Raw genomic sequence first — 17,989 nt, forward strand, 5'->3', positions numbered from 1 at the left:
ATTGTGTCAGGAATGCAAAGGGACTTGGGATGGAAATGAAAGAGAAGATCTGAGAGATGATGATAATTTACAAAGCCATCCATTCGTTTCTACATGAGAGACAGAGGAACTATGTAGCAAGACAAGAGGTGCTAGAGGGGAATTGATTGAGGACTTCAGAACGGTGAAGGACGGAGTCCCTTTCCCATAACATGAAAGCAATGGGCCCCTGCATGGGATTGTTCTTTTTCAAATGACATATCCAATACGGAGGCTGTCCACCACCACCACCCATCTTTTCCAGTTACAACAGAGTTATAAAACTTCCACTCTCCTTTGGATACTGGTTGATCTGGTGCTGTTTCTGATGTAACTGGCTTTCTTTCTTCCTCTTACTGGTTTCCCTGCTACCTTGCCTGACAGTATGAATGCTCCTATCAGGTCACTCTGAGATCAGCATGTTTACAGAAAGATGTGATTGACTTCTTAAGGTCTCAAGTAAGTGGGCTTTTTAACAATTCACACTTCTCATCACCTCATTGTGCCTAGTTGTGGTGATCCAGCTAACGTTAATGTTCTTCTGTAACGCCCAAACTCAGACCCTCTGAGTCGTCTCTGTATCCTCCGTAAGTGTTCAGCTCCCACATCCCTGGTGGAGGGGTGACCACATGCAGCCCGTCAGCACTCTAGTGTGGCTGAGTAGTGTCAACTTATGACAACCCGGGAGTCTTTGGAAGTTGTTGAATGTGTTTGTTGCAAGCTGTGTCCTTCTCTTGATTTCTTCATTGCCTCTTTTGCCTGACACTGGATGGGATTGTAAGACAATGGATGGGGGTCCTGCCTACTTAAAAACTGATTGAGAATTTCTGGGTTTGGCTCACTGTGTTTAAGCAGCCTAAGGAATTTACTGTCCCCAGAGGTTAAATAGTGTAGCAGCATTTTAAGATATATACCTGTGCAACCATGGTCTAGTGGTTAGAACAAAGGTCTGGAGTCAGGAGATTCATTCCTATTTCTAGACCTTGCCACTGATTCTCAAGGGAAACTCACTTAAACTTTCTGAGTTTTGGTTTATCCAGCTGCTGCATGGGGAATGGGAGACTTTGCTTCAAGGTGTGACAGGGAACAGGGGTTAGGTCCAGTGAACCAGGGGTTGCTGCCAACAGCTGTTTTTTCCCACCTGCTATACCTCTTGGCTCTTTAGGTGCTATAAAATGCAAAGTATTATCAGTTAATAATCTGATAAACCTCACGCTGCAGATTGTTAGCTGATTGCTTATGGGCCAACTGAATTATAGGGTTTTTTTCCTCCTTCCCCTGAAGTATCAAGAATTGGCCACTCCTGGCGGGAGGATACCACAGCAGATGGACCAGTGGTTTGTTATGATGTGGCTACTCCTATGTTCCCAAAAGCAGAGAGACTTTACCTTCCATGAGTTAAGGAGAGGACTGGAAATCTGCATGTGGATAAGCTTTTGCTCCAAGCCCAGGGGAACTCGGGACATTTCCAGCTCACTTTTAGCCAGCCTTCATCTGCTTCTCAGTCCAGAGAAAGAAGGAAAATTTGCTGAAGAGCTAACTGCTTTTGCTATAAAACAGACTGGAAGAGCCTGTTATAAACCCAATGGGATTAGGGCCTTGAGTGCATCCAACTCATCCTCCTTTCTCTACATTAGCTGCCCTTCCCATAGAATTTCAAATCAACTGGAACGTCTGTCCTTATCATCAAAGCCCTCCATGACCTGAGCCCAGGGTGGCTAAAAGACAAAGGACAAAGCATGGTTGATAACTGTGCTTTAACACAATGGAGCTCTCAGCAATAAGGGTAGAAACAGAACTTTCTTGGGGGGTCCGAGACTGGAATGAACTCCCCCAGGTACAAAGATCCATCCCAAAACTCACCACTTGCCATTTCAAATGCAAAGTGCATTCCTTTGACTAGCCTTCTCTAACAAACATGTAGCAACAAGTATATTTATATTAAAAAAGAAAAGAACCCTACCAAAACATGACACTCCACAGCACACACTTTTCCCTCTGGGGAGAGGATGAAAGAACAAAACAACATGGGACACATGTATCGACACGTTGCTTAATGCACTATGGGAAGACGCTTAGGTACAGTGGTGATGAGTGTGGTATAAAAACCTTTATAGGATAGTAGTCTCTCTCTGAGCTTTGGGCAACTAAAGCATTTGCTGGTTTTGGCACCATCTTTGGCTGGTTTCTAGAAGGCGTGTGAACTGTGTTCTTCCAGGAGGTGGGCAGCATCCCTTCTTAGCAGAGAAGCTAGAGATGGAAAAGATTTCAGATCCCCTAGAACCTAGGAGTCTGGACTCCCACTCCTGTGGTTACACCTGAATAACAAGCTCTCCGGTACCAATGTAGAATGAGTCGGATGTTCTACAGAGAAAAGTCACCTGTCTGGTTGCTGGGGAATGGCTCTGCTGTGGCTTTGTACAATCAATCTAATCTTGTCTTAACTTCTGAGAAATCAGGAAGGCTGTGGGAGAACATCCCCACCCTTATCATGAGAAGGCTGAGGAAGTCAGGGTGATGTCTGAGAAAGCATGTGTGGTGGGGATAGGGAAGGAAGGAAGGAGAGGAGCTTCTGATGGCTTAACCTTGTTCCTGCAATAACAATAGCCCTTATCTCGGCTCCAAGGGTCCTGTTCCAGAGAGAGATGCTGGACTCATTTAATAAATCACCAGTTCACTCGGATGGTAACAAAGGAAGCATTCTGCTGCCACACATGCAAAGGGTTAATGTCTCCTTGGCCGGGACCAGTCTGGCTGGTTGCCAGACCTTGGCTTGCTTTGTTTTTCTTAGATTTTTTGTTAATGGTTCACATATGGCCAGGAGCTCTGCAGATCCAAGAAGGACAGAGAGAACAGATCAGATTCTGATCTCTGGCACACATGGGCATAAGCCAGGAGTAACTCCATTGACATCTGTAGAGTTACTCCAGGTATAACTGAAGCCAGAATCTGCCCAGTATTTTTATGCAGAGGGCAGGAACCTTCCAGGATTTCCCCTACATCTTCCCCTGACCATTGTCCTGGCTCATCCTTATGGCTCCCAAGGAAGCCTGGACCAAACACCTTTCCAGAGTCCATTCAAGTCTCCCAGAAGTGGCTCCCTGCCTTCAGAGTTGCACCCATCGACACCAGGTCTGAATTTATCCCAAAGAATTGAGCAGAGAGTGCAAGAGATAGTGAAAGGAACATCTAATCTGGAATGTGAATGGAGAATGCAGCAGTGGGTGCTGATGGAACAATGATGAGGGGCAGCTGTACACCTGCTACCCCGGGCCTGGGCTTTCCTTGCAGTTTCTCCCCTGACCTGTAATCACCCCTCACTAACCTCTCCCTTTTGGATTGAAAACGGCCCCTTTGTTTTTTTAATGGGGAAAAGTTCTTCAGAATTCAGCCATCACTTCCTTGGCTTAGCAGCAGCGTCTGGGCCAGCAAATAACAAGGAAACATTTACTGTAAACACTAATTTAGAAGAAGAAGAAACAGAAAGGTTTGCACCTTGCCATTATTCTTGAAATGTTCTTTGTGTTTGATGGGATTTAGCAGAGTGACGTTTATATTGGCACCTAGATACTGATGCCAGACATGGGCAGATGTTTGTGATCTGAATCAGTGTAACACCCCGCCTTTAAATCTGGTAACATATCACTGGCTTGCATGGAGTTCTTCTTATAATTTGTATGAGGGTAATACCTATAGATGCCAACTGATATCTGGGCCCCACTGAGCTGAGCTCTGTAAGGAACAGTCCCCACCCAAGAGGGCCCACAATCGAAATAGATAAGAGGTGGGAAAAAGTAATCATGATTATCCCCATTGTACAGAAAATCAGAGAAAGAATAGAAATGGCAGGAAGGGACCTCGAGAAGTCATCCAGTGCAGTTTCCCGTGCTGAGGAAGGACCCAGTAAACCTAGAGCCTCCCTGACAGGAGTTTGTCCAACTTGTTCTTAAAAACCTCCAATGACGGGGATTCCACAATCTCCCTTGGAAGCCTTTTCTAGAGCCTAACTACCCTGATTGTTAGAAAGTTGTTCCAAATATCTAACCTAAGCTGTTTGCTGTAGGTTAATCCTATTACTTCTTGTCCTACCTTCAGTGGACAGGGGGAGCAATTGGTCTCCATCCTCTTTGTAACAGCCCTTAACAGATTTGAACACTATCAAGTCCCACCTTGGTCTTCTTTTCTCAAGACTACACATACCCATTTTTTTAAACTTTTCCTTATAATAACAATACCTAGCTCTTATCTAGCACCTGTCATCAGCACATCTCAAAGCGCTTTATAGAGAGATCTGTATCATTATCTCCATTTTACAGATGGAGAAACTGAGGTATAGTGAGGTGAAGTGACTTGACCAAGGTCACTCAGGAAGTCTGTGGTAGAGCTGGGGACTGAGCCCCAATCGCCCGAGTTCCAAACCAGTGCCTCATCCCCAAGACCATCCTTCCTTAGTGGAGGAGTACGGGCCAGTTTACTGAGTAGGGGACTAGCAGCCAGGGAGTCCTGGGCTCTAACCCTGAGGTGCAGGGGAGCTAACCAATGGAGCTCTGAGTCTCAGCTGCCTAATGGCACAAAGGGGTTAATCTGACACTTCTCTCTCACTGAGCTATGGGGAGTCTCTGGTTAATGGCTGTGCATCACTTTGGGTATATAACCGGCTATCCAGATGCAGTCTTTTTATTATTGTTGGCAGCAGTGCTCACCTGGCCCCTATGCTAAGTCGCCAGGTCAAGCAGGGCCACGCTTAAAAATAATCTGTAAAACCAGCATCTTCCTGCAGCAGCACGAGACTTGGCAGCTCCCCGTAGAAAGGAGCTCAATGTCTTGTCCAGAGAGCGCAGTTTCTCTGGAAACAGGCTGACCCAGAACAACATGCTCCATAAAATGGGTGACCTTTGCCTAATCTCGCTGTTTGTTTTCTCTCCTAGGATCCAGCATTTTAAGGAGAGCATCAGGTTCATTCATGAATGCCGGCTCCATGGGGGAGGCTGCCTCATTCACTGGTCAGTGTCAATGTCAGTTGCCCCCTTTGCTTATATTCGCTGTGTTTTTCATTGTTATCAAAACTCTCTTAATACTACAGCAGCACCCAAAGGCCCCAGTGAAAGCAGGGCCTCATTGTGAAGGTGTTGCACAGATACACGAGGAGAGAGAGAGACCCTGCCCTGACTGGGACCAGGGTCCCATTGTGCTGAGTTCTGCATGGGCACAGACAGAGTGACAGGCCCTGCCTTGAAGAGCTTGCGGTCTAAACAGACAAGACAGATTAGTGATGGGAAGGGAAATAGATACCTAGAGATTGGAAGCCTCTTGCCCAAGGTCCCCCAGCAGATCAGTGGCAGAGCTCAGAACAGAATCTAGATCATCTGAGTCCCAGTGCAGTTTCCTATCCACTGGATTAACGATAGCTCTTGATAGGAAAAGCATTCTCATAGACTTTAAGGTCAGAAGGGACCATTATGATCATCTAGTCTGACCTCCTGCACAATGCAGGCCACAGAATCCTACCCATCCACTTCTATAACAAACCCCTAACCTATGTCTGAGTTACTGAAGTCCTCAAATTGTGGTTTGAAGACCTCAAGCTGCAGAGAATCCTCCAGCAAGTGACCTGTGCCCCATGCTGCAGAGAAAGGTGAAAAACCTCCAGAGCCTCTGCCAATCTGCCCTGGAGGAAAATTCCTTCCTGACCCCAAATATGGCGATCAGTTAAACCCTAAGTATGTCTGCAAGATTCACCAAGCAGCACCCAGGAAAGAATTCTCTGTAATAACTCAGATCCCACCCCATCTAACATCCCATCACAGACCATTGGGCATATTTACCTGCTAATAATCAAAGAAGAATTAATTGCCAGAATTAGGCTATCCAGGCCCCCTCTGAAACAGGGGACTGGCTTTCCACACACACTTTGTATCGTTCACAGGGTGTTGGTGCAGGGCTGACCGATGCACTCCATGCAGGACATACCACTAGCCAGGCAGCTGAATTGGGGTTGCTCCTCCTGTTCACCTGCATGGGGCTCTCCCACCTCCTGAGTGCACCATGTCACCGTGTGCTCTTCTTGTTTTCAATCCTCCTGCTATGGCAGCCTGGCTGGAGTTTCCCGCAGCACCACCATCCTGGTGGCTTACCTTATGACGGTGACCGACCTCAGCTGGGAGGAGTGTCTGGCTGCCACCAGGGGTGTCCGTTCCTATGTCAGTCCCAACTTTGGTTTCCAGCAGCAGCTGCAGGAGTACGAGAGGACTCTGCTCAAGGAGGTACATTCTTTCCTCTCCTTGCTCATGGGCTGGCATTTACCCATGGGACAAAACAATTGTAGGCCATGACACTCAGATGTTCCCATTTTACTGGTGTGATGCATTGGTGGTGCGTGATGGGATGTGGTGAGAGTAAGTTGCAATATCATTATGTTTCGGCCTCCAAAATAAATGAAGAACCAAATTTGCAGGGGGTCCCTTGTCTGTGTCAGCAAAATTCACAGGCACATCTGTTAAAATAGGTAACTGATCATGCAAAAATACCAAATGCTTGCAGAAGTTGAGGGTTGGGCCTGCTTCTTGTTATTTGGGGACTTTGTTTGTTTTATGCATGCATGCAAAAAAAAGTACCAAAAAATGTTGTGGGTGAAACTTTGGAACTGTAATTGTCTGATGAACTCTGTTGGTGAGGCTGGCTGGCGAAAAGACGCTGCTGGGTAGTCCAGGATGGATGATGAGTGCTGGCTGGGGCCTGAGCAGCAGCAGCCGCCCAGAATTAGAAAAGTGGGGAGAGGTGAGGTAATTGCAGGTCAGGATAGTGATGCTTGGATAGTGTGTGCATCTAAGCAGGGCTTCATTTGACAGCAATCTCCCACGTTCAGCAGCTAAAGGACATAAATGTTAATTAAGAAACCCAACCTCCAGTAAACAAAGCAGAGGATCAGGCATAAGGAAAACATGATCACTGGCTGAGCCCGGCCCAGTCTGATCGAAGAGAAGGATTCGTTTTGGCTCGTGTTAGATTAAGTTAAACAAATCCTAGAAGTCCGAAGAGGAGATGTCATGAGTAAAGATGATGATGTCTGCATAGTTCTTCTGCACCTGGAACCACTTTGTGCTCCTCAGCTGGAATGCAGCTCTTTAAAGGCAGAGGCTGAGGATCTGCAGCCAACTCAGTGCGAAGAGGAGTGAGGTTGGCTAACTCTGGCAGTAGCACCTTACCCCCAGAGGAGTCAGGACCTGGCAGGAAAGGGCTGGGATCAGGTAACCAATGTTACTCCTCCTCGAACATCTGCTAGCGCCTGCAGGCCAGCAGTGCATGGTGCACCTCTTGGCGTGTCACTTCCATGCATGCTCCCCTCAGCGACCCCAGCGCCATTCAGCCTGCCTCACCCCCACTCAGGCAAAATGCGTCTTGCCAGTATCACTAAGATGCTTCACATGACAGTCCTTAGTTTTGTGACAGGTTGTAGCTAGGGCGTACTCTGTTCCAGTCCAAGCCCAGGGTCTCTGGAGGGGATTTTTTAATCTTGTCCAAAGGAGCCAGCATGTGACACAGCTCAGAATGTCAACAGCTTCCCACTGAGTCCTGGGCTGTGTCGATCGGTGCCCTGTTACTTCCTTTCTGGGCCTGTTGTTTTGATGGGTGAGCTTAGGTCAGGCCCTTCTGAGCAAAATCCCATGGGGGTGGACTGTTGTGTCACATGATAAGCAGCAGTCTGACAGTCACCAGCCTTCAGAAACTTCTCCAGAAAAATGTCAAACAAATTACAAAATATGCCACACCCTGGAGATTCCCTCTGGGGCTTCCCCCCAGTGAACAGAGCTCACCCGGATATCAGGCACTCAGCAAGGCTGGATGGAGTCCTAACAGAGAGGGCCATCAGGACACTGCTGTGATTCAGGCTCTGCTGAACTAAATCCCAAGTGTTCAAAAATCAGGGGTCAGCCCCACCTCAAAAATCATAAGATTAAAAAAAAATCTGTTTTGCATTCCTGTTCTTTGGCTTTTTTGAGTCCTTTGGTCACACTTGGATGCCATAGGTGCTGGAACTAGGGATGTGGGGGTGCTGCTGCACCCCCTGGCTTGCAGTGGTTTCCATTCTATACAGGGTTTACAGTTTGGTTCAATGGCTCTCAGCACTCCCACATTATGAAATTGTTCCAGCACCCCAGCTCAGGTCACATTTTTCAAGCTTTTCTCCGCAAACGTGAAAGCTAGAAGTATTTCAAAAAAGAATGCTGAGAGTCTCAATTAATCACATGACTCCAGAAGTTGGGTCTTTAAGAAGACCCCAAAACAATGGCAAGGTTGGAGCCTGTGCTGCTGCGTCTTTGCTATTATTGTTACCCATGCTAGCTAGATAAGAGCTGACATGGGTACACTTACCCATGCTGCAATCACTCCTTGATTTTGTGGTGTAGATATATCCCTCGTCCAGTGTCCTGCCCACTGCACTACACTACACTACCTCTCATCCTATGGGTCCCCCTTGACTTTTAGACACATGCTGCCTTGTCCTCTGACTGCAGTAACAGATGAGTGGCCAGTTCCCAGGCAAGTGCTGATGTTGATCTGTGCACCAGGGTGCACAGGAAATATTTGTAAATCCTTTGATTTCCCTTCCCGACCACAAAGCTTCATGACACAGCAGAGCTCCCACTGGCCCAAGGAGCCCCACACAGGAGAAGGCCCCTGGCAGTTGCTCTGGGATGTGCCACCCATCACACGTTCAGTGGGACAGACCCAGTTGCATCAGGTGATGGAGATAAATTTGGTCCTAATGCAAGGTCGAGATGTGAGGGGAAGACTGGCTCTTGCTGGAGGAATTGCACTTGAGCTACACCTATATCTGACTTGATAAACAAATATTTGGCAGCAGCTACAAAGGTCAGTCGTGCTGCCTCTCGCTTTCCCCTGTTGGGAAGTCAGAGACAGCTCAGAGGCTGCGTACCCTCGAGGGTGGAAACTTGGGCTGTCAGGCTGCTGCATGGTGGTGGCATACACCTTCCCTGCCCCAGATTATTTACCCAGGAGCAGTGACTGGAAATGTACCTCTGGGAGGTGAGCCACACAATGAGAGACTAGGAACATGCTGCTGTAACATGCACAACGGGCGCTGCCGAAAACAGCTGGGTACACCCAGCAGCGACCTGCTCTGCAAACTCAGGCCCTGGCCTGGGCGATGCTGAGCACCTCCATCTCCAGTCCTAGCCAAGGGGAGCTATGAGCGCTCAGCATCTCACAGGGACTAGGCCATCAAAGGGTTAACACTGGCATTGTTTCAGAGCTAAGTTTAAGGCAGAGATGGCTTCTGGCAAGTGAATTTCTTTCTGGGAGCTTCCTCTTGGCAGGAAGCAGCCGTGCTGTCTGTTAATGCTGGTCTTCTTGCAATGCATTGTCCTAGCGCCCTCTCCAGTCCTCCAGTGACCCATTGACCTGTCCTGCTGTTAGTGAACTGGGTCACCAGGACCCATGGAAACCTCGGTGCAGAAAAGCTTGTGCCAAGGACATCAGGCCCGATTCTTCTCTCACAGTGGGATAGATCAGGAGTAACAGAATGGCAGTGCAAAGAGGAGAATGGAGTCCATATTATTTCAGGGCAGTGTTCTCTTTGCACTGAATAAGCAGGCAGGATATCCTGCTTGTTCACATTCTGGGAGGTCAGTTCCCATGAGTTGTTTTCTAGTAAGGAAATTAAGTCTTGCCTTCTGGCCTACGGCCAATATAGCAATGTCTCCACCCTTAACAAAATGTTGAATGTCTTCCTGATTCAAGGCACCGAGTGCACATTTGATACAGTGGGTTCTGCAGCCCGCAGGCCTGGTAAGTGATTAGATCAGGAATTGCAAAAATCCCCACTGGAAAGCCCCCGGATTTCAGTGGAAGCCACCACCCACTCAAAAGCTTGTGCTATCAGGGAGGGCTCAGCTTGGTGACAACCCTCATTGCTTCAGAGAGCAGAGGGGACACCAAGCAAGGGGTTCCCCTGGTCACAGCCAGACGAATGCTGCAAAGGAGTGGCTCTCACAGCTATGGCTCTTCCCAGGTGCTCCCAGTCCTGATTCCACATTTTTCGCTGAAGCAACTAGAATGCTACAAAAATGTAGGATTATTATTTGTACTGTGGTAGCATCTAGAGCAGGGGGCGGCAAACTTTTTGGCCTGAGGGCCATATCTGGGTATGGAAATTGTATGGCGGGCCATGAATGTTCATGAAATTGGGGGTTGGGGTGTGGGAAGGGGTGAGGGCTCTGGCTGGGGATGTGGGTGTCACGGAGTGGGGGAAGTCAGGGCCCTGCATTTCTCTTCCTGAGATTTAACAGGACTCTCAGCCAGCCAGTAAAACAGAAGCTTTATTAGATGACAAGAACACAGTCCCAAGCGTGTAGGTACAACCAGAACCCCTCAATCAAGTCCTTCTGGGGGTTTAGGGAGCTTAGACCTCAGCTTGGGGTTCCCTGTGTTGCATCACCCAGCCCAAGACTGACCACAAAACCTCCTCCAGCAGCTCTCTCCCCTCCCCACAGCTTCTCCTCTCCTTTGTTCAGTCTACCAGCCAGAAGATGTCACTTCTCCCAACCTCCCTCCTGGCTCAGGTTACAGCTCAGGTAGCTTCCTTTTAAGGGAAGTCCCCCATCCCCAATGTAACTCTCCTGCAACATTCCCAGGTCAAATCCACTCCGCTTCCTGCTCTGTCACTGGGCGCTGGGATGGGGCCAGAAATGAGAAGTTCAGGGTATGGAAGGGGGCTTCGGGCTAGGGCAGGGGGCTGAGGTGTGTTTGGAGGGTGAGAGCTCCAGCTGGGGGTGCAGGCTCTGGGGTGCAGTAGGAGGCTCTGGGCTGGGACCGAGGGGTTAAGAGGGCAGGATGGGGATCAGGGCTGGGATGTGAGAAGGGGTCAGAGGGGCAGGCTGTGGGCGGCGCTTACCTCAAGCAGCTCCCGAAAGCAACGGCATGTCCCCCCTCTGATTCCTATGCAGAGGTGTGCCGGGCAGTGCTGTGCGCTGCCCCGTCCATAGGCACCGCCTCTGCAGCTCCCATTGGCCGCAGTTTCCAGCCAATGGGAGCTGTGTGGAGCTCCGGCACGTGCGGAGCAGGGTGAGCCCCCGACCCCACTCCCTAGCAGGAGCTCGAGGGCCTGATTAAAACGTCTGAAGGGCTGGATGTGGCCCCTGGGCCGTAGTTTGCCCACCCCTGATCTAGAGGCCTGAGCAGTGTGCAAAGAGACAGTCCCTGCCTTGAACAGGTTGGAGCCTGAGGAGTTTATTAGAGTCTATGGGGAACACAGGAATAGCCATTCCTGCCTGACAGAGCCATACAGACCAATGCTCCATCTAGTCCATTATCCTGTCTCTGACCGTGCCCAGCACCAGCTGTTTCAGAAGAAAGTGCAAGAACCCCCCTAAGTGGACGGTTGACCATAAAGTTTGCTGACCTTGCAGAACCCTAAACTGGCCTCCCCCTCCTATCTGTGCCTTCAGGGATGGACTTCCAGAGCATAGGGCTCTTCCTGACTGCTTCATGTTGCAGCACGATGGGAGGGATGGGGGTGTGTGTCACAAAGATTCATATTAACAATATTTCGTATTTCGATCTCACCCCAAACCCATAGATCATAGACATTAGCAGGAACTGGAGACACTGATGAGAAATCAGAGTGAACAAATATGGTACAAAACAAAACAGTACGACAGGCAAGAACTGATTTGTGTTGGTGACCCACTGCAGTGACGTGGGTTGTTCCCGCAGTCACCATCAGATAAGAATGTGAGGTGTTTGTTTATGGTAATTCGGCTGCACTAGGAACCGGGGTAACTTCTTGGCAACAAGAAGTAAATAACCCCATTGCACTGTTATGACATAAAGTGGAAACAGGAATGCGAGGGACTCTGGTTACATTTTCCAATGGTGTCACCATTATGTTTACCAAGCCGGACATCACAATCTGCACAAGAACTTGAGAACATTTGTCTTGCCACTCTTTGCCTGAATAGCACTAGGGGTGGGAAACAGCTTCTGAGACGTGGAATAAACAGCTCTGCTCCTAATGTAACCACTGTTGGCTTAAGAACCTTCTCCTCTGTAGCTCCCACAGCTTGTGTCAGCCTCTCTGTATCCTTCCCACCTTGCTTACTCATAATTTTCTTTCACCTCTCTTCTGACAACATCTCTCTTCTTCTTCATGTTTCCCACTGTGTATGGCCTTGGGAATGAAGGCTTGAATTTATTCCCCATGCTAAACTTTTGCACTATTGCTTCTTGCAATTTATATCACAGCCCAGAGAGGTAGCCGTGTTAGTCTGTATCCACAAAAACTACGAGGAGTCTCCGTGTTTTTTGTTTTTCTATCACAGCCTGTCCATTGTTCATCAGTGCTTAAAATGCTTAGGGATACAGTTTATATGAAGGATGCTACAGAAGAAAAGAAAAGGGGTTGTGGCTTCCCTCATTAACTTAACTACAAGTTTAGTATCTAATCATTATGTGCCCGAGTTCCACAATTGTGCATGTCCAAAAGTGCATGCACAGTTGCACACCTAACTAGAAAGTGCAATCACCATCTCTGTGTGCACAAACTGGATAACTGCAGGTGCAAATTAGTGCAGTTAGTAGTTTTCACATGTACATGCAGCAACCACAGACACAAATTAGGTGCACAATGGTAGGTGCAAAATTCTGCAAACTGGACCCTTTAAATGCTGTATGATGATGGACATCCAGCAGCATGGTGTGGAACCCTCCTATAAGCTTTTTTCACAGAATTTCATAGAAAGCAAAGAGTCACTATAATTGCAATTGCAGTGTGCATTGGGACAATTTAGGATTTCATTCTACATCCCAATAATTCTGACTGCCTCTTGTATCTGGATCTTTATCTGCAGGTTCTGGTATAGGGCTAATGATAAGCAGAGGCATTTTGCACCTTATCAATGGCCTTCACAACTCATTTTGGTTTTGTTTTGGCAGTACCGAGCCTGGGTTCGACAAGAGTATGGCAAGAACCCATTTAATGACCGAGAAGAGCTGCAGCGCTTAATCACTGAGCAGGAAGAGAAACAGAGAGAACAGCAGCTTGGAAGCAGGGAGAATCACTGGATCAACTCCCCAACACCCAATTACCCGCTTCCCTACAATGCCTATGGTACCAGCAACAACAGATGGATGAACAGATGAAAAAGGACAGCTAATTCCACAGAGATGCTATTGCTGTTGGATGAAGGTCTCTGCGTTCATCTTTCAATGAGAATAGCTTTGATGTTTATGGCTAGGGTGGAGAGCAAACTGAATGCCAACTTCCAAAACATGCTATGTCAAGCAGTGTTATCTAGTGGTTAGAGCTGAGGATTGCAATCAGGACTCCTGGGTTCTACTCCCAACTTTGCTACTGACTCATAATGTGAATCCAGGCAAATCACTTGATCTCCCCATGCGTCACTGTAACCATCTGTCAGGGGTGTCGACTGGTTTCACTTATTGACGTTTGAGGGTGCTTTGAGATCCTCCGATGTAAGATCCTATGGAAGTGAATTTCTTAATGTTACTGAGTTGGGCTGAACCTTTTCCTGTGAAATTTTTAGCACTATTGCACACATGAAGGGTGAGTGTTCTGCTTTGCCGATGGATCACTTTATGATCCTAGCTTGTTTTGTGGTAGGGCTGCACTGGAATGACAGGCATGCTGTCAGTTCCACATAGAGCCAAATTCATTGCTGGGGTAACCAGGCATCAATCCACTGAAGTCAAGAGTTGCAGCTATTTACTCCATCAGTAGGTTTGGCCCGCAACTTGCTTTCAGGATGTTTAGAAAACAACCAACCACCATGTTTCAGCAAGAGGACGTGTGATAGCTTTTGAAACTCCTTCCTAGGAGCTCTTTCTACCTGCTGGGACTTCATCTCCTTGGTCTCTGGTTTTCCTATTACCGGTGTGATAAATCCCATCATCTCTTCAGTTGTTGGACACTGAGGGCCAATGCAGGGCCAAGATCTCTCAAAACAGACACAGCTACTGCTCAGTGCCACTCTCTATTTTACTCCACACCCAGCACAGCAGATATATACAGACTTCACTCACTGTCTTAGTCATTGTCAGATCAGATTGACCTTACGCTACAGATGTGCCTATCAGAGCCTGGATGGGGCATCTACCCATTGCAGAAGAAGGAAGCTTGGACTGCAGAGAGCCAGTTAGGGGTTGGGGGAAGGACGTTGGGGGAAGGACATCCACAGCTCTCTGAGGTCCATATCCTGCAATGACAGAACAGTTGCAATCACATTGCTGTCACTTTCTTCAGCAAGCAGACCCATGCCTCTCACAAACATGCCACAGAGTCACAGAAACCAGAGATGGAAAAGCCCATTAGCCCACCTTTTCCACTCCCCTAGCTTTTGCGAATGCACATTCCCTAATACTTGGTGAAGCCCTGTTTTAAATGACTCAGGCAAAGGGCTTTCACCGCTTGCTTGGGGCTGGATTGCACAATCCCTTGGCTTCAGTAGGCCTGCTCGTGTAAGTAAATGCTCACCAGCATGTGTGAGGGTTGCATAACCCATTGCCTTGGGGAGGAGCCTACTGATGGACCTTGCAATCAGGAAACTTTTCCTTTTGTCCAGATTACATTTTCTTGTGACCTGTTTCCTCCTATTCCTCCTCACTGGACCACCCCAAAGAAGTTCTTTGTTTCCTGGGTGTCTCCACCCTTCAAATCCATGGCTCAGAATCCTGTGGAAAATTCATGGTCTTGGGCTCCTCACATGTGTCCAATACATGAACTGAACAAAATCCTTTCTGAGCTGTGCTCTTTTATAACTGTAATTCTGAAGATTTGATCACAAAGGCCAACATCAAATCTAGTCTACAACGAAGGCTCCACACCACATTCTCAACTGGGGTAACTTGGTGTAGTTTCATTAGCTTCTTTCCCCATAATGTTTGTGTTGCTGTTATTGAATGTTTTGACTCCAATTGCACAACAATGACAATGTGACAAGTAACAGCTTGGAGTGTCTGTGCCATGGTAAATGTGGAGTACAGGAAGAGGTCAAGGTGTTATCATTTGCCTGTCTTGTCTGACATTTAAATAAGATTGGAAAGCAGACAGTTCACTCAGACAAGAAATTGTTGAGCCCCAGAAGGATAAAGTGACATTTCTGGGGGCAGGTAAGAGAAGCCTGCAGTGTCGCAGGCTGTGCAGCTTTGGGTGGGTGGATAAACAGAGTGTGTTGATGGCAGAAGTTGTCAGCCCAGCAACTCAAAATTCACAGATTATTTATTTATTTCCACATAGTTCAGGCCAGGTTCTCATGTACACCAAGACCCCTTTGCACAGCATTGGAAGTGCAAAGGGGCTTTAAAATGAATGGAAATGTAGCAAAGTGGGGGAGATTGGAGTTAGTTCTCACCCCTTTTACCTTGCCAAGGTGGTGTGAAGTGGTGATTAGTGAAAATGAGAACCAGGCCCTACGCTATTAAAAACTTTTAAAAATCCAGGCGAGAACAATGATCATATTCAGACTTAGAGGACCTGATCCTCCAGTCCATAATTCAGAAAGATACTTAAGGAGGTGAACTTCTTGTTAACTGCTGCAAATGGACCATTTTGATTACCACTACAAAAAACTTTTGCTTTCCTGCTAGTTATAGCTCACCTTAACTGATCACTCTCGTTAGAGTGTGTATGGTAACACCCATTGTTTCATTTTCTCTGTGTGTGTGTGTGTGTGTGTGTATATCTATATATCTATATATCTTTCTACTGTATTTTCCACTGCATGCATCTGATGAAGTGAGCTGTAGCCCATGAAAGCTTATGCTCAAATAATTTTGTTAGTCTCTAAGGTGCCACAAGTACTCCTGTTCTTTTTAAAAAGGTGACTAATTTTAAACAACTGAGCAATCCCACTGACTTCAATGGACTACTCATGTTTAAAGTTAGGCATGGGAAAAATGCGTTGCTGAGTTGCCACCTGAGAGTTTTCCTGAGTAAGGACTGCAGGATCAGGGTAGAAGTACCCTGCAATGTTTATGATGCTAAATAAGATTAAGCGGGAAATAGCATGGAATATTTTGTAGAAACCTTGCCCTAAAATGTAATCAGCCCATGTTTATTATTTGTTCTGTTTCATTGCTAAAGACAGGCTACTAGTTTTATGTATTGACTTAAAAACCCAGACATAATTTCCATCCATCCATCTGTCCAAGAACGTATAGGACCCTCACTATTATAGCATCAGAAATATTTAAACCCTACATGACTGATTTTTGTCTTTCACTAAAAAAGTCCTGTAAATAGCCTGCTTGGAATCTCAAAATGATCTGTTATCTGCAATCTGTTTTTAGGCAAAAAAAGTTGTTCAAAATATTTCTAATAATTCAGTTGATCGTTGGTTCTGGATGCTGGAGTGTTTTGAGGTTGTCAAAAGGGTAGATGACTTGAGAGATATTTAACTCAACATTAGAATAAAAATGAGCTTTTTTATACATTGGGAATTCCTGTCCTTGGTCTTTGCTGTGGCTTGATTAATTCCTGGCATAACTTCAATGAAATCAGTAGGGTCTGGGTAGGGATTGGGGGCCTGGGCACTATTGCGCTGATGTCATGTCATGTGTATTTTTTCAGAGAACCGTGATCAACATAATTTTATTTAAAAAGAGCCAGATCATTGTCTTCTGATACAAATTGAGATTCTGGAAGATAAATTGATGGAGTTTTTCTTCCCCTGAAAGCAGGAAAAAGGCCTCTTATCTTCTTGTCTTTCTCCATCCATTACTCTGTAGCATTCAAAATGGGAGCCTGAAAGCAGCTGAGAACACTAAAAACAAAACCTGCAACATACACTACCTGGGAATGCACCCTTAGCAATTAGCTAGATAAACCATCATAAATGCTCTTAATCAAATGGATTGTGGGGAAGTCAAACTCAGAGACATTGCATCTAATAACTTGGGTAACATTTTAGGAAGCAGAAATGGAGCTTGTGTATAGGAAAAGAGAAGAGAGTTGGTTTCTCTGGTATTAATAGGAAGTTATAGTAGATATGTGATAAGCAGAGATTACATGTGTAATAGGTGTTACAAACTCCCACGGGCAAGGCTGAAGCAAACTGCTAAACCATTGCCATGTTAGCAGGGGTGGCTCCAGGCACCAGCACGCCAAGCGTGTGCCTGGGGCGGCAAGCCACAGGGGCACCCTGCCAATCGCTGTGAGCGGGGTAGGCAGGCTGCCTTCAGTGGCTTGCCTGTAGGAGGTCCACCGGTCCTGTGGTTTCAGCGGCAATTCAGCAGCGGGTATGCCAAAGCTGTGGAACTGGAGGACCTCCCGCAGGCATGCCCCCGAAGGCAGCCTGCGTGCCGTGCTTGGGGCTGCAAAATACCTAGAGCCACCCCTTCATGTTAGTCATTTATGTGCGGCTGTATTACTGAGCTCTTTTGATAAAGGAATGGTCAGAAGGTCCAAACTATTGTGCGATTCGAAATTCACTTCTCCCTAGACTTACCACAAGGTCTCAGATTTGGCTTAAGGTTTCGACGTCACAGGGTACAAATGATATCCAAGCAGGTATCATATAATGAAACAACTGTTTCACATTTAAAAAGAACAACCACTCTCACATACAAGAGTCAAGGGCAGCACTTCTAACCCAGAAGACACATTGTTCAGTGGTGTTACTGAAATCTAGGTTCTCGGACTGCTCTGTGTCCAACAACAAACAATAGCCTGCACAATTTATCATGTATACACAATGCTTTTTTGCCTAGGTAAAAGAATACCAAGTCAGTCCAAGCCTTAGCTACTCATCTGCCAGGATCCAGTACACTGAACAGGTCACAAATCAGAATTTGTGTGTGTGTGTGCGTGTAAAGTTTTACATACTAGAGTTAGTGGATCTAATACTTCTTTCTAGAAGGGATTTTCCAAAGCAAAGCAGCCTGGACTATCTCTATAATCTGGAGTTTGCAGTGGTGATCCCAGGATATGAGAGAG

At 46.8% G+C, this 17,989-nt stretch overlaps 1 protein-coding gene across 2 annotated transcripts in view; it reads left to right on the forward strand.

Moving 5' to 3' along the window:
- LOC127033945 (dual specificity protein phosphatase 22-A-like) overlaps positions 1-16,485 on the forward strand; it is a 45,149-nt gene extending 28,664 nt beyond the window's left edge. For both annotated transcript variants that reach the window (XM_050922202.1, XM_050922203.1), the window contains exons 6-8: positions 4,947-5,021; positions 6,110-6,281; positions 12,973-16,485. In XM_050922202.1, coding sequence (XP_050778159.1) covers positions 4,947-5,021; positions 6,110-6,281; positions 12,973-13,179 — 454 coding nt within the window. In that variant the 3' untranslated portion in view covers positions 13,180-16,485. The remainder of the gene's footprint in view (positions 1-4,946; positions 5,022-6,109; positions 6,282-12,972) is intronic.
- The last annotated feature ends 1,504 nt before the right edge of the window (positions 16,486-17,989 follow it).

The sequence above is a fragment of the Gopherus flavomarginatus genome, chromosome 14, assembly GCF_025201925.1.
Source record: "Gopherus flavomarginatus isolate rGopFla2 chromosome 14, rGopFla2.mat.asm, whole genome shotgun sequence".
Taxonomy (NCBI): Eukaryota; Metazoa; Chordata; order Testudines; family Testudinidae; genus Gopherus; species Gopherus flavomarginatus.